The sequence below is a fragment of the Cheilinus undulatus genome, linkage group 9, assembly GCF_018320785.1.
Source record: "Cheilinus undulatus linkage group 9, ASM1832078v1, whole genome shotgun sequence".
Lineage (NCBI taxonomy): Eukaryota > Metazoa > Chordata > Actinopteri > Labriformes > Labridae > Cheilinus > Cheilinus undulatus.
In genome coordinates, this window is record NC_054873.1 from 21,311,310 (window position 1) to 21,326,399 (window position 15,090).

Here is a 15,090-nt window from a genome sequence, read left to right on the forward strand (position 1 = left end):
TATAAATACAGTCAAAACCAGAGGTAAGCTAACTTACAGCATCATCCAGCAGCTTCCCTGTACTTTTTTTACTGGAGCTGACTTTGGTTAGAGTCGGAGATGGGGATGGAGATGAAGGGGGGGATGGAGGGAGTGGCTGTGTTGGGGATACAGGTGATGGTGATGGAGGAGGTGCTTCCTCTTCTTGTTCAATCTCTCTCTCGAGCTTTATAAGGCCAGGAGGCTCAACATTGTACCTTCAATCAAAGGAACAAAATATTTTTCCACATGTGCAGAAAGTGTTGAAAATATGTTTTTAAAAGCGGTGAGTGGCCTGGCATGAGCAAAGACAAAATATGAAGTATTAACATCATACCTTGAAGCTATCCGTCCCAACTCTAAAAGACAGAGACACACCTCTCTTGGCTGTTTGTGAAGAACTACAGGAGAAAAAAACAAGATTCAGCATGCACGATAAACAATCTCATAGAGATTTTATGGCATAAGGAATAATGAGTGGTGAGTTAGGATGAGTGGCACACAAAAATGACTTAACAAGCTTCATGCATTCAAATATCTCTCCACAACAATCACGGTCCTAGATCAAATAAATAATGAACTGACATTTAAGGTTGACTAAATGGTCAATACTTGATTCTTTTACTTGATAGCACAGGTGTTAAAACGATACAGTGATCAATGTCGCAAAAAGTACCTACGCTTTAAAAACAACTTCAGAAATTCAGTGACAAATTTACCACAGATGGACTCCAATCAAGGGGTAGAAATTAAATTTTAAGTTTTGTTGCAAAGGATCTAAATACTAACGTCAATATGATATTTCAATTTTCTGTAATTATGCAAAAATGTCTAAATGTCTGGTTTCATTTTGTCAGAAAAAAATATGATTTTTTTTAACTGCAGCATCAGGCTACAACATCACAAGACTGAAAAAAGTGAAGAAGGTCTGAAAGGTCTTTTTGAATTCACTGTATGCTTTATAGGCTTGAGGTGTTTCTTCTAATCAAACCAAATGTATGGCAAGGCAGTGAGAGTGGGTACAAGATACAGTACACGTGACACAGCACATCATGCATTAAAGACAAAATATCCACTGCATGATAGCAAACCTGGTGGTCTTACATCTACTGTTGACCTGATAGATCCACCCAAAGAAAACAAAGAAAGAACAAGAAAAAAGAGGGAAATTGTCAGCTTTTACCTTTGTTAGGGGACTTACATCACAAATCAATGTGTACTGTATGCAAGGCTTCCCATAGGAGTTTATAAAGGAGAGAGCTTTCTTGGGCCAAGTCAAACTCAGGGAACATTAAGGTCTGCAAAATTGTGGTCCATTGCAAAGGTAGGTTGTGATAACAAAACTTCATTTTAAACCTAAAAAAAAAAAACACTCCTATCTAAGCAACTTTAAAAAAAAATGTGTACATCATAGTGCATAGCCTTCTTCAGAATTTTAACCCCTTTTCTTAGACCAAAATTAAAATGGGTTTCAAGTGGCAAAAATATGTTAACACGGGTTAAAATAAAAAAAAAAAGTGAGAAGTAGCAAACCTGGGATAAAAGTGGCAAAATATTGGTTAACAGAGGCAAAACACTAGGCAAAAGTTGAATAAATGGGTTAAAAGTGACTTAATGTGCCTAAAACAGCAAAAATGAGTTAAAAGTGACAAAAATGGGCACAAAAAGAAGTGGAAAAGGTTTTAAAAGTGGCAGAATTGCCTAATAGTGGCAACAGGGGCAGAAGTGTTGGTGAAATAGGATTAAAAGGATACAAAATTGGTAAACAGTGCCAGAATGTGTTTAAAGTGGCAAGTTGGGCTAAGAGAAGAAAAAACAAGGGCAGAAAGTGGCAAAAACAAGCCAAAAGTGGCAAAAATAGGCAAAAATAGGTGTTAAAAATAGGCCTTAATGGTTTCAAAATCAAATATCTGTCTAAAATGTCAAAAATGATGTAAAATTGACAGATGGCACAAAAAGTGGTGATAAGGGTTTAGAAAGTGGCAAGAGGGCCTAATAATGGCAACACTGGCAGAGGAGGAAATAGGATTGACAAGTTGCTATCATTGGAAAATATGGGTTTAAATGGGTTTAAAGTGGAATGAATGGATAAACAGAAGCCAAAAAAATGGCAGAAAGTGGCAAAATTTGGCAGAAAAAGAGTTTCAAAAACTGGCAAAAATCATTTTAAGGGGCGCACCAGTAGTCGAGTGGTTGAGGCGCGTGCCATGTACGCGGGAGGCCCAGGTTCAAGTCCGGCCTGGGGCACAGTTTCCCGTATGTCTCTCCCCGCTCTCTTCCCTGTTTCCAAGTCTATCCACTGTCCTCCTCTATCTAAAGGCATGAAAAGGCCCCAGAATAAAAATCTTTAAAAAGATAATGTTAAGGTGGCAAGAATGGGTAACAGATGCAACAAGTGAGGAAAAAAAAAGTGGTAGAAATGGGTTAAAAGGGAAAAAAAATGTCCAAAATTGCAAAAATTAGTCAAAAACAAACAAAAAACAGATAAAAATGTCAGAAGGGGTCAAAAACCAGCCGAAAACAGCTAAAATTTGCAGGTAAAGGGGTTAAAAGTGACGAGATGGGTTAAAGGTGGCAAAAATCTGTTATCAGAGGCAAAAAATAGGCAGAAAAGGGTTTGAAAAGTGGCAAAAGGGGTCACTAGTGGTGACATGGGCAGAGGAGGTGGTGAAATAGGTTTGAAAAGGCAGAATGGGCTAAAAGTGCCAAAACTTGTTTAAAGTGGTAAAAATAGGTAAACAGAAGCAAAAACGGGCAGAAAGTGGCAAAACAGTTCAAAGTGGCAAAATGGACAAAAGAGTGGCAAGAAAAGTAGCAAAAAATGGGTCTAAAGAATGTAAAGAGTGTTATGCACCCGTCTAGGGGGAAGGTACATAACATATTTAAGAAAAGAATGTTTTTTTCCCAGTCCCCAAACTAATAGACAAGGTCAAGGTGCGAAGTTTAACAATTTATTTTCAATAAGTTAAATTAAACAGGTCACTCTCAATAAACTCAAACAAAAGACTGGATTCAAACTATGTAGGCGGTCTAGTACTCAAAAGTAAAATTAATCCAAAAACCCAATTATCAGAAAAAGACTAGCGAAGACTACAAAGACACAATCACAGCTATGGTTACACTATACTAAAGTACTAACAAAACATAGTTATCACTAATTTGATATTTTGGAGGCTGGGAGCAAACAAAGGTGCTGCTGTCAGTGAGGTCTCCCATGGAAGTCCAATCAGCGCAACATGTCCCTGCTGCCAGCCCTGACCCTACTGGCCAATCACGCACACCACCCTGAGACATATCAAAGATCCACTCACAAGACAGACCGCACATTCACTCACAAACACACGGGATGAACAGAGGACTTACTTTCACACGACACAAGACAAAGATCCACACAACAGCAGAGCACTCACTCCCACACAAAAGAACAATACAAAATACAAAACACAGCAATACAACAATGCAACACAATACGGCCACAGCCGTAACAAAGGGCATACATTTGGCAAAAATGGATAAAATAAACACAAAATAGATAAAATTGGCAGATAAAAATGGCAAAAAGGATGGAAAAAGTGGTTACAGGGAGTTAAAAAATGGTACAATTAAATAATTTCAAAATCAGAACCCAATAATAGTTTGATACACTTTTCAGCTCCAAAATACAGAAACTGTAAATTGGGACATTAGCACAAATGTTACTGATCCAGCACACATGCACTGACATCACTAATAAATCCCAGCTATGGAGCCTGCATTCTCTGGGTTTTCAGGGCTCCAGCTGATTCTGTGTCCAGGTCTGACTGTGTGTGATGATGAAGTGTAAAGGTTACTAGGTGTGTGACATGTCTTCAAGAATGATTAGCATGGTTTGAATTGCATACTTATGGTCGACCAAGAATCCCTCAGAAATGACAGGAATGACTAAATATACATATTTCTGTTCCAGGCAGGGTCACATACTGCCCTTGTGACTGTTATGATCATATTTGAGAACAGGCATAACTAAACTGTGGCATACTATATTGATATACCACACAGAAAAACCTTGGGATTGAACACAGAGACATACTGTAGATAACAAACTGAGAGCTGAAGAGCAGGAGAGCTAAATGTCCCTTCCTGGGGCGGAGGGAAACATTTGCATAATGTTGGCCTACTTTCTCACTTGCCAGGTTTGTTTTACTTCAGACATTTTGTGCATGAGCGAAGTGTTTGAGATGCTTATGTCCTATAGTCAGGTTTGAGCTGCATCCATCTCAGAGCTCCCTACAGACTGCAGCTCCTCTGAGCTTTGTGCAGGTGTCAAAGAAGTTGACTTAACGCTGCTGATGTGAGTTCTCTAAGGGGAGGAGAAGGAGGCAGTCCATGCTTTCTGCTCAATCCCGCCGTTCACAAGAGACAGAAATCTGAATCTAGTATGGAAGCTTTGAAAGTCTGTACTGATCAACAGACCTCCCTGTTTGTCTTTGTTTGGTAGCTTTTCTGCTGTTTCTCACAGAAAAGAGTCAACTCACCTAAATCCTCTGACTCAAACAGACATGTCTCTCCAACTCCAACCTTCCGACACCAGGACAGGAAGTTGGCTGTGTTGTCCCGAGCGAAAAAGGAGCCAGAGGGAGCACTCTGCCGACATGGTATCCTTTGATGGGGAATATTCTGCCACAGAGAAAGAGAGAACATTGGATACTTTATGTGAATAAAAAAACACATATGAACCTACGATGATGGACTTCCCTGACTTTCTAATATTACTTAAAATAAAAAATCACTTTGAATTAATGTAAGACAAAGACAAAACAAACACCCCACAATGCGACTCATCCTACCCAACTTGCTAAATTCCCTTAAAACATAAAGCCAACCATTTTTTTTTATCTACACTGATTTATTCTCCATATGCTCCAGCTCTGGTTTCTGCTCAGGATCAAGGGCCTTCTCCACACAGATCAATATAGGAGATGGTGGGCTAGGCTGCTTTACCAGGCCTCCTATGATTGGGGATCAAATGACACACTTATGGGTTTCAGCCCCCACGCGGTCCATTCGAGGAGATTTATGCGCCTTGCTGTGGTTTTTATGCAGGATATGTGCGTCTGTGCTGTGAGAAAGGTGCAATGAGCTCATGCTGGAAGTATGCTGGCTTTTGTGGGTATTTTTCTTTTCTTTCCAGGCTCTCTCCGAGAATTTTTTGTGATCCTTTCTGTTTTTGAGTGTCTATGCATTCATGGAGACATAATAACAGGAACATTAACAGGATCATATGGTTAAAATCAGATTTTAAAATTTCTGGGATGGCTAATTATCTAGACCTTCACAAATCTCTTAAGTGCACAGAAGGCTCACCTAATGAAATGGTAACCACTAATAGGCCTAAGGAAGGGCTCAAAAGACCTAAAAGCCACATAATTTCATTTTAGAAAGATTTAAAGGTACAGTGTGTAAAAGTAGGAGTAGCAATATCTAACAATCAGCTACTAGACTGTGGTGCTTATTTAGAGGTGTCATGGACTTATTTTGCAGTTAGAGTTTGTCTCTAATATTAGTGTTAAGCTTGGCTTACTGTAGCATCATCATGGACAAGTTCAAGCTTTATCTCTTAGTTAAATTTCCTGCTAATGCAACAAATGTTATTGTTTTATAAGGTGGTGCTATTGCGCTTGGCTTGATTTGATCAAAATAAGATAAAACATGCAAGGCCTACCTACAGTAGCCTATTTATAAGAGCAGTGGTTCCCAGCCTTTTTATCCACAGGGCTCCCCCCTACTCGTATGTAACAACACTTATCAATTTCACTAAATTTGACAAAAACATAAAAAATATGGGGTGCAGGTGGCCTAGTGGTTTAAGGCACGCACCATGTACACGGTCGACCCGGATACGAATTCGGCACTTTTCTGCATGACTCTCCCCAGCTCTCTCATCCCTGTTTCTGACTCTGTCCACTGTACTCTGCTGTCAATGAAGGCATAAAAAGCCTAACATAAAAATCTTTTTTAAAAAAACAAACAAGCATTGAAAATATATATAAACTTAGCACAAAAAGCTAAAAAGTTGTGTTTGGTAGATTATTTCTTTGTTGTAACAGTGCCTCCCGGCAAAATATTTTATACCATTGGATGGTGCCACATTTGTAAGGAATATGCATTTGTGGGATGAGCAGCTGAGCTTAGTATTTGGGTTGCATCAATGAAAAATGTGTCAAATCTTCAAGGAAAACAAGGCTTGTTATCATTAGAGGTGATCTCAGTGCAGAGAAATATTAAGATAATATTCTTCAACCATTGGCAATCCAATATCCCCACAGTCAGGGAACAAACTCTGTCCTCCAATATGACAAAGCTCTCCCCCACAGAGTGGGGTTTTAGAGACTATCTCCAGAATTTGGGGGTGGAGAGGATTGAATGGCCTGCTAGAAGCCACTTGTGGGATCAGCTTGGGTGTGCCAGAGTGACCAACACAACCACACTGGCTGACTTGCAATAAAAGGCTGGTTGAAGAATGGGATGCCATTCCACAGCTGTGTGTGACCAGACTAGTAACCAGCATGAGGAAGTGCCAGGCTGTTGTGGCTGTGTATGGTTCTTCCACACACTACTGAGGTTACTGTTTGTTCAATGAATGCATTATCAAATTTTCCTCAGACTTCAATCATCCAATCCACCGAACAACACCAAACAAGAGTCAAAGTCAGAATAAGCTGTTTGGCAATGACAAAGATTTGGCTAATTTCTCATGGGCACAACACATGAGAAATTACACAAATGTGGCACCATTAAAAAGAGAAATAAACAGGCTTTCCAACGGTGTAAAATCATTTCCAAGAGGCATTGTTGCAACAAAGAAAAATGTCTTAGTGACTCTCCATCACAAACCTACGGAAGAGTATTAGGGCCACTGAAAAAAAAAAATTTGAGACGAATTTTTTTCTTTCACTTGTAAGAAAAAAGTCAGAATTCTGAGATTAAAGTCAGAATTCTGAGTTTAAAGTCAGAATTCTGAGATTAAAGTCAGAATTCTGAGAAAAAGTCAGAATTCTGACAGTATTCTGAAAAAAAAAATTTGAGTCTTTTTTTTCAATTGAAGAATAAAGTCAGAATTCTGACGTTTTTCTCAGAATTCTGACTTTAATCTCAGAATTCTGACTTTAATCTCAGAATTCTGACTTTAATCTCACAAGTGAAAAAAAAAATTTCGTCTCAAATTTTTTTTTTCAGTGGCCCCAATACTCTTCCATACAAACCATCTTTATTTGTGTTCATGTCCATTATCTGTGTCTTTACATTTAATGGAACTAGAAGTCCAACTTAGTTTTATATCTTAAATGTTATACATCTACTGATGCTAAATTTTGAGGAGGTTGTATTGAACTTGTCACATGGAAGCTATATGACAGAGGAACCACCATGTCCAATCATCTGCAGCTGATATTTATGGTTTGAAATGTGTAGGAAGATGTGCGCTGGACAGCAACTTCAAAGAGATTCATCACTGCTGGGATTACTTAGTCTGACCTCAAGCGCCACACCGAATTATGACGGGACTTAAAGGAGATTTAAGTTCTCTTTAAAGTGGTTTAAAACAACGGCAAACAACTAGAGCTCATAAAGTGGAGTGCTAAGCTGTTATCATCATAATTGTTTGACATGAATGATAAACTTAAGATGATGTACAGAGAATCACTTATGGAGAATATGATTAAACTTTCATGTGTCATTAAATAGTAAGCTCTTAATGTGAGTTGTAAGAAGCCATTATACAGACATGCAGCAATAAATCATGCTTTTTCAAAGATGATAATGCAGCTCTTTGATTTTAAAGGATAAACCACTATCTCTTTTATCTCAGGCTCTGTATCAGGGCTCTTCTTCTAACTCTGCTATCAACAAGCTCCTCTATTTCAGCGTCCCACAGTCAATGACCTCGAGTATTTCCTCACATCTGTGCATCTACACTCACACAAAGATCAGGAGACCCGCCGTCATCAGCACAGTGATGCCTCAGTGCAAACAACAACTCTCACTAAAGACAGAGCCAACTAAAGAGGCTCACTTCCTCCTCTCTGGGCAGAAACACTCCCAGATCTGTTAGAAAGATTTAATCCCACTGGGCAACAGATGCTTCTTCAATGTGAAGACAACATACAGTATATAGTACATGAATAAAGGTTTGCAATTAAAGCGTTTCATTGACTGAGGTGATTTTTTTTGTTGTTGTTCCTGGCTTCCTAATTCATTAGTATAAAATCTCAGTTGGTTCTGTAAAGCTTTTATGTATGAAATGTATGAAAATTTGCTTTCTTATGACGCAACTTAAAACCAAAGAGACTGTGTTAAAGCATATTCCATGTATAAAGGGTAGCTATAATAAGCTTAAGCTTTAACTTACACTTTTTTGACTGGCTTAATTCCTTAAAGTATTTTGTTTTTAGCTTGAATAATCAGTTTTTTTCGGTTTATGGGGACTGATTTTCAATGCTAATCACATATATTTCAACTACTACCTTTGATTACAAATTTTAGGATTTGAAGGCTGCAACTTGTGCTCAAGAACATGCTAATATCCCACAAAAGGCATCTCTGCCAACTTCTATGGAGGGTGAAAAAAATGGAAAAACATGTTAAATTAATGCAGCATATGCTTCTGATTTGTTAAAAGCAGCAGAAAATGGAGCAGTCAGCACACATAAATGTACTTCAAAGGGTCTTTAACCATGAGCAGCGGCACTTACAGACCACGAAGAACTTATTTCAGCACTAAGCCATCATCCACTTTGAGGACAGGGGACTCTAAATCTTGTAGCTTTGTGTTTGTTGTGGTATTTTCACTGCCACTGCCAAGAATTAAAGGCCCTAAAAGAAGATATCTGTGCACTGACTGTTCAGTTTCTTTGCCATATTTTTTGTCTTGCACCTGACGAGATTTGTGTCGTTTGGAGTGTGCTCCTTTCCCCATGTCAATAATTAGCAGAAGAAGCCCTTGTTGTGGTATAGTGCCTATAAAAAGCATTCAGCCCCCTACGATGTTTTACACTTTTAATGGTTTTGTAAATCAATCATGGTATGAAATTTTTTTTGAAAAAAATTTTTGGAATGGGGATCACCTGAGTGCAGTGAATGTGTAAAGACACCTGAGTCTAATAGTTCCAGTCTCATTAATCAGTATTTATGGCTACCATTACACCATGAGGACAAAAGAACACTCCAAACAGCTCAGAGAAAATGCTATGGAAAAGTATAAGTCAGGATGGATGAATTTTTTTAAGGTACTGAGCCTCTGATTTAGCATCAGTTAAATCTATCATCGGGAAATAGAAGGAATATGGCACATGTGTAAATCTGTCCAGATCAGGCCATCCTCACAAACTGAGTGACCATGCAAGAAGAAGACCAGTGAGAGAGGCCACCAAGACACCTGTGAGCACTCTGAAGGAGTTATGAGCCTCAGCAGCTGAGATAGTAATGACTGTATAGAACACCTGTTACCCAGGGTCTTCATCAGTCAAAGCTTAATGAGAAAGAGGCAAAGAGGAAGCCACTGTTGAAGAAAACTCATATTAAATCTTGATTTTGGTCTGATGAGATCAAAATGGTGCTTTTTGGCCAGCAGATAAGATGCTATGTTTGTCAGACACCAAACACTGCAAATCACCATAAACACACCATGCCCACTGTGAAGCACGGTGGTGGCAGCATCATGCCGTGGGGATGCCTCTCAGCAGTCGGCCCTGGAAGGCTCGTCAAGGCTGAGGGTAAAATGAATGATGGAGATGTCTTGGGAGAAGATTTATTTTCCAGCAAGACAATAAGCTGAAGCATACAGCGAAAGCTACACGGTTTAAAGACAACAAGGTGAATGGCCTAGAGTGACTGAATCAATGCTCAGACCTCAATCCAACCAAAAATTTGTGGCTGGACTTGAAGAGGACTGTTCATGCCTGATGCCTGAGTAACCTGACGGCACTTGAGTAGTTTTATAAAGGGGAAGAATGGAGTTAAATTGCAGAGTCCAGATGTGCAAGCTTCATTGAGACCTATCCACACAGACTCAGTGCTGGACTGCAGCCAGATGTGCAGCTATTAAATACTGACTTGAGGGGAGTGAATATTTATGCAATTATCTTTTTTACATTACATATTTTTATTTAATTGACATTTTCATTGTAGAAATCCGTTTGCACCTTGACATTTCAGAGGGTTTATTCATAAAAAAAAACATTGACCATGACTAAACTGTAAAATCAATAAAACATGGGAATTAATACTTTTGATAGGCACTATAGCATTTTTTAAATGCTGGCGTAGTCTCAATATTTTCAAGCCTGTCTGTTTTTTCTTGAGCACTGACCCAGTTAAATACTTCTGGCTATAGCACTTTCTATTGGTTTGAATTACTGGTAAAAACAAGATGATATAGATCCTTCAGTGTCTTGAAATTAATTTAAACCTCACTTAAAGCTCACAAGGATTTAGCTTTTTCCATATTCCTGTAATTCTCACTGGAGATTTTGGGCCCCATTGGCTTATGTGTCCTTGTGGACTTAGATTCTTTTTCTTTTTTTGGCCTGGTTTTCTTTCTTTACAGCCTTCTTAAGGTTCAAGATCATATCCCCAGTCTCTCACCTTCCATCCTGCCCTTTGTGCACAATTTTCTGAAATTCTAGAGCTCCTTGAAAAAAAATGATTCATGAAGTTAAAAAACTGAAAAAGTCAAATCCCCACAGTTTGAAAAAGGTGTGTTTATTTTTGTATTGCCTTTCTTTACTATGTTATTCTCTCAAAGCAATGACATCAATATTCATTTAAAACAGGAGGTCTTTATTTATCCTACTGAGGGAAACATGATATAATTGCTATTTCCTGCCTTGGTGAGAGTCAATATACCTTCAATACCATTGATTTCAAGCAGCTTTGTCCCACACAGCACACAAAAGAATTGATATCAAACTTAAATTAAAATATGCTGCTTATCAGGCCAGATTTCATCATCTTTCTCAAATTTAGGAGGAAAATGTTAAAATAGTTGTGATCATGAGTCAGTAGTAAATAATCTTTGAATAATGCAAACTCAAAGTTGGTCCAGAAACACAAGTCAAGGCCTCCCTATCTTTTATTGTGTCATCACCATCCTGAGGTTTCTCTGTACCTTGCTGTTTCCATGTGAAGCTAGTTCTCCGATACTCTGCCTGAACTTTTCCTGCAGCGTCTCAGCCAGCTGGCACAACAGGAAGCCGTTGTCCAAGCGATCCATGAAGCTCTCTGCTGTGATTTCCAGACCTTGACAGGGGACACATAAAAAGTAAAGCTATAAATCCAAAGTAAAAATGTTCATTTTTGAACATATATACAGTATAGGGATATAAAATTTAATTTCCAGATGCAATGTTATTGACTCTTGGAGTCTGCTTGGCTGATTGAGCTTGGCTTTGAGCTGCTGGGTTAAGCAGCGCTGCAGGGTCCAAATGTTCAAATATTACGACATGACTTGAGGGAAACTTAAGGGGAATTTCTGGGAAGTGTACCATAGGTTGGTAAAGACAGGGTAGCATTAAAAGGGAGCGTCAGACTGTGCACAGTAAAGCCTCATTATGCTGCACGGTTGCAGAAATAGATTAGTGATCAACATGTGGTGTCCAGTTGACTGACTTCCAGACGACCATTCCTTCTCAGTTAGATCATTGTGAAATAGGAGGTGGTGGCGGGGAGGGGGGTCTGTGGAAAGAACCCAGGGAGATTTTTTAAAATCCCCTCTCTGCATCGGATTGGAGGAGGGGTCTGTGTTAAATGAGTTCCAAATGTTGTAATTGAGCCCAGAAAAGAGAGATTGAAATCTTGAGAAACAAGTAAGCTCCCGTCATATACACTCAAACTCTTCCTCGCTCCAGGAGGACTTAGACTTCCCCAGGGCTCTAAAAGAAAGAACTAAACTCTTATATTCAGTCCTATAAATTGCCTACAACAACAACAACAACATGACTCATCCGCACAACCATACCACTCCCACTCGATCATCGATACACAGCACCACTCCTCCCACCTGGATGTGTAAGCATGTCAGTGCCTTCTTCATTTGAACACACACAATATGACTTAAACCAACAAACTGTCCGATATTGTGTATTTACTGGGAACACACTGAAGCTGCTGAAAAACCGTGGTCCAAAGTTTTATTTGTCCTTGATCCTGCAGAAAAGCAGACAGAAGCTCTCCGGATCAGCTGGTAGTGGTACAAACACACAGTCCAGTCCTTTATAGTTGTTAACACAGGCAGACAACAGTTTCAGAAGTTTAACTGACTTACAAAAGATTAGAGAAATCATTGTTGGCCAAAGGAATTAACATAGAGTAACTAAGAGCAGTATCAGCTATACTGAATGCAGTTATGCACAGTTCAGAAGCAAGTTCAGGTGAACAAACTGAGCAGATTAGTTTCCTTTTAAAGACTTAACAAAACATGTGGATAAAATACTTGTTAACAGGCATTTTGCCTCGTATAATCCAGGGAACAATTACTTGATTATGAAATTAAAACCTAATCTGCCTGAGGAATCTGAAGAATCTGTGTTTTGCTCACAAAAGCTTGATTGTCACTGGCTCCAAAGCTATAGAAAAAAAGCTGATTGGGAGCTTAATCAGGAATCAATCCAAATGTATTTAACTTGTTTACTATAAATAACTGTTTGAGTTATTGAATCTACTTCTGAATCTCCCCCATGATTAAATAAACAACAAGAAGTCCAAGACATATTTCCCAAAGGAGAAGCCTGATCTATCTTATCATATGGTATGATTTGATATGGTACTCTATGGTACGGTACAGTAGAGTGTGGTACAGCATGACACAGCATGGCTTGGTATTGTATGGTATGGTATGGTATGGTTTGGTATTGTATAATATGGCTTGGTATGGTAAGGTATGGTATGGAGTTATAAGGCACGGTATTGGACGGTAGATGCTATATGGTAACTTTTGTGCTTGTCATGTCCTGTTGTATTGCCTATTGTCATACTGTATTGTATCACATTCCATCACATGGATTTGCATCACATCCACCAGATTTGAAAGTTTATCTGGGGCTTCTATTTCATGAAATAAATACGATAAATCAAATCAATATAAAATCTTATCATACTGAACCAAATCTATATTTGTAAACCAAAATCTTTGCATACATGGATCTATTTAAATTTAGGTCTCCAATTTTAATTGGATCTTCAGAGTGCATCATAAATTTGTTTAGTTATTACACAGTAAAATATGAGCGCTGCATAGGCTCATGTATTATGCAATAGCAACCTTACGCAGAGCTCCCGCTGGTTTTCCCTCTGCTGCTCAGTCTCCACCACCGAGTGTGCATTATTTGAGGGACCCTTAATGACACCCATTATTCACTTACGGTAAGCCTATGGCAGTGCGTGACCAATGACTCTGGGACACGAGGACTTTAAAACAGATTGTAATGAGGTTCAGATTGATCCCAGCACAATGCACAGGTGTTTACATCAGCAATACCTGTTCAATTAATATTAGAGAAAAGCTAAGCTCTTTCTGCGACAAAGTTTTGAATGAATCAGCAGCACCTCGCATTTGTGAGCCAAGTTTATTATATTTGTGGGAAGTCATTCATATACCACAAATCAAGGTGTTTTAATTCAGTAATATGAAATACAGGAATGAGAAACCTATGTAGTAAAAGTTATTACTTAACTGCATCAAATACAAAGAGATGAAAATCTACACTTTTGTATCAACATAGTATCATATCAACATACAAGGTATTCTAATTGGAAATGGATTGATTGAGAAAATATATAGATTAGCAAAGACACCAATTTGCAGTCATATGATTCATGTTGCTCACCAAGAATATTGTTGAGCCACAGGGCGAGGTCCTCTTTCATAGGCAGCAGGCTGGCTTCATGTCTGCTGGATAGCCACTGCTGATACTGCTGCATGTCAGTGAGGCCAGGCCCGCTGGGCTGTTTGGGGCTCAGGGAGCTGCACATGGTTCCCTACTGATGGTCTGAAGGAGTGGGGGAGGGAGATAAGTTACACAAAGATGACAAAGATGATGCCCTAAAGTACAGATTCAAGAAATCAGTTTTAAATGTACATGAGAATTAAAATATTGAACATGTGTATATACACTGATATCTTTCTTAATTTCCCCGGACACATGAATTGCCTTCATGATCAATCAGTTATCTATCATTGATTGAATATCAATAGGGACAATGTATCTCCTCCTACGCCTTTCTTACTCGCAAATCATTTAACTGAAAGGGCTAACACTAGCAAACACCGGTATCATGGTAGAGGATGGCTGTGACCCTGTACACTGGTGATTTTCAACTGAATGCGATGTTGAAAACAGTAAGAGTATTCATAAATGCCTCTTTGTAAGGACTGATGAGCATATTTTGACATCTGGAGCTCAGGCCAAATGTTCCCAAATGAAAGAAAAGGATGAAAGAAAAAGAAGATCTGAAAACTTTTGTCCTCTTGACTAAATCCTGGTTTGGTTTTCAGTCCACCTGATGACATGAGACACTGACAGAACAGTTCCTCTCCGCCCTTTTCCCCGACAAGAGACACTTTTACACCAGCCAGACTTACACAGAAGGGCCTCTATTCAACAAACAGCAGACGGGAACAAAGAGCCCCTTCAGATTACCCCGCTCTCTATGATACAGTCCATCATACAGGTTGAATCAATCCAGTCCAGTCCACACTGCAGCAGACCTTATGTTTTTGCATGACATCAATATTCAGAGAAATAGTCAACAGTTACTTATAAGACGGTTCTCACAGCCGTTTTCAATACTGTGTCAGCCAAGAGTTCTCTGAATGAGCTTTAATGAGACAGTCTTTCAGTGCAGTGTCACTCCATTAATGGATCTGCTGCTGAAACAAGTGAGTAATTGACGAAACAACTGGAGGCCAGATGTAAGACACAAGCAGAGTGACAACACACATCAACAGCCAATATCTGCAGCCATAAAAAGAAGTGCCTGCAATCATACTTCTGCACACTCATATTTGAAGAGTATGATGCAGACAGAGTTACATTTCTA

General features: G+C 39.0%; 1 protein-coding gene across 1 annotated transcript in view; it reads right to left on the reverse strand.

The window, feature by feature from the left end:
* The window catches only part of LOC121515770 (growth arrest-specific protein 2), a 35,068-nt gene that overhangs the window by 10,057 nt on the left and 9,921 nt on the right, over positions 1-15,090 (reverse strand). The window contains exons 2-6 of the mRNA XM_041796746.1: positions 13,878-14,039; positions 11,162-11,292; positions 4,533-4,674; positions 356-419; positions 38-236 (exon numbers count right to left, since the gene is read on the reverse strand). Coding sequence (XP_041652680.1) covers positions 38-236; positions 356-419; positions 4,533-4,674; positions 11,162-11,292; positions 13,878-14,022 — 681 coding nt within the window. The 5' untranslated portion in view covers positions 14,023-14,039. The remainder of the gene's footprint in view (positions 1-37; positions 237-355; positions 420-4,532; positions 4,675-11,161; positions 11,293-13,877; positions 14,040-15,090) is intronic.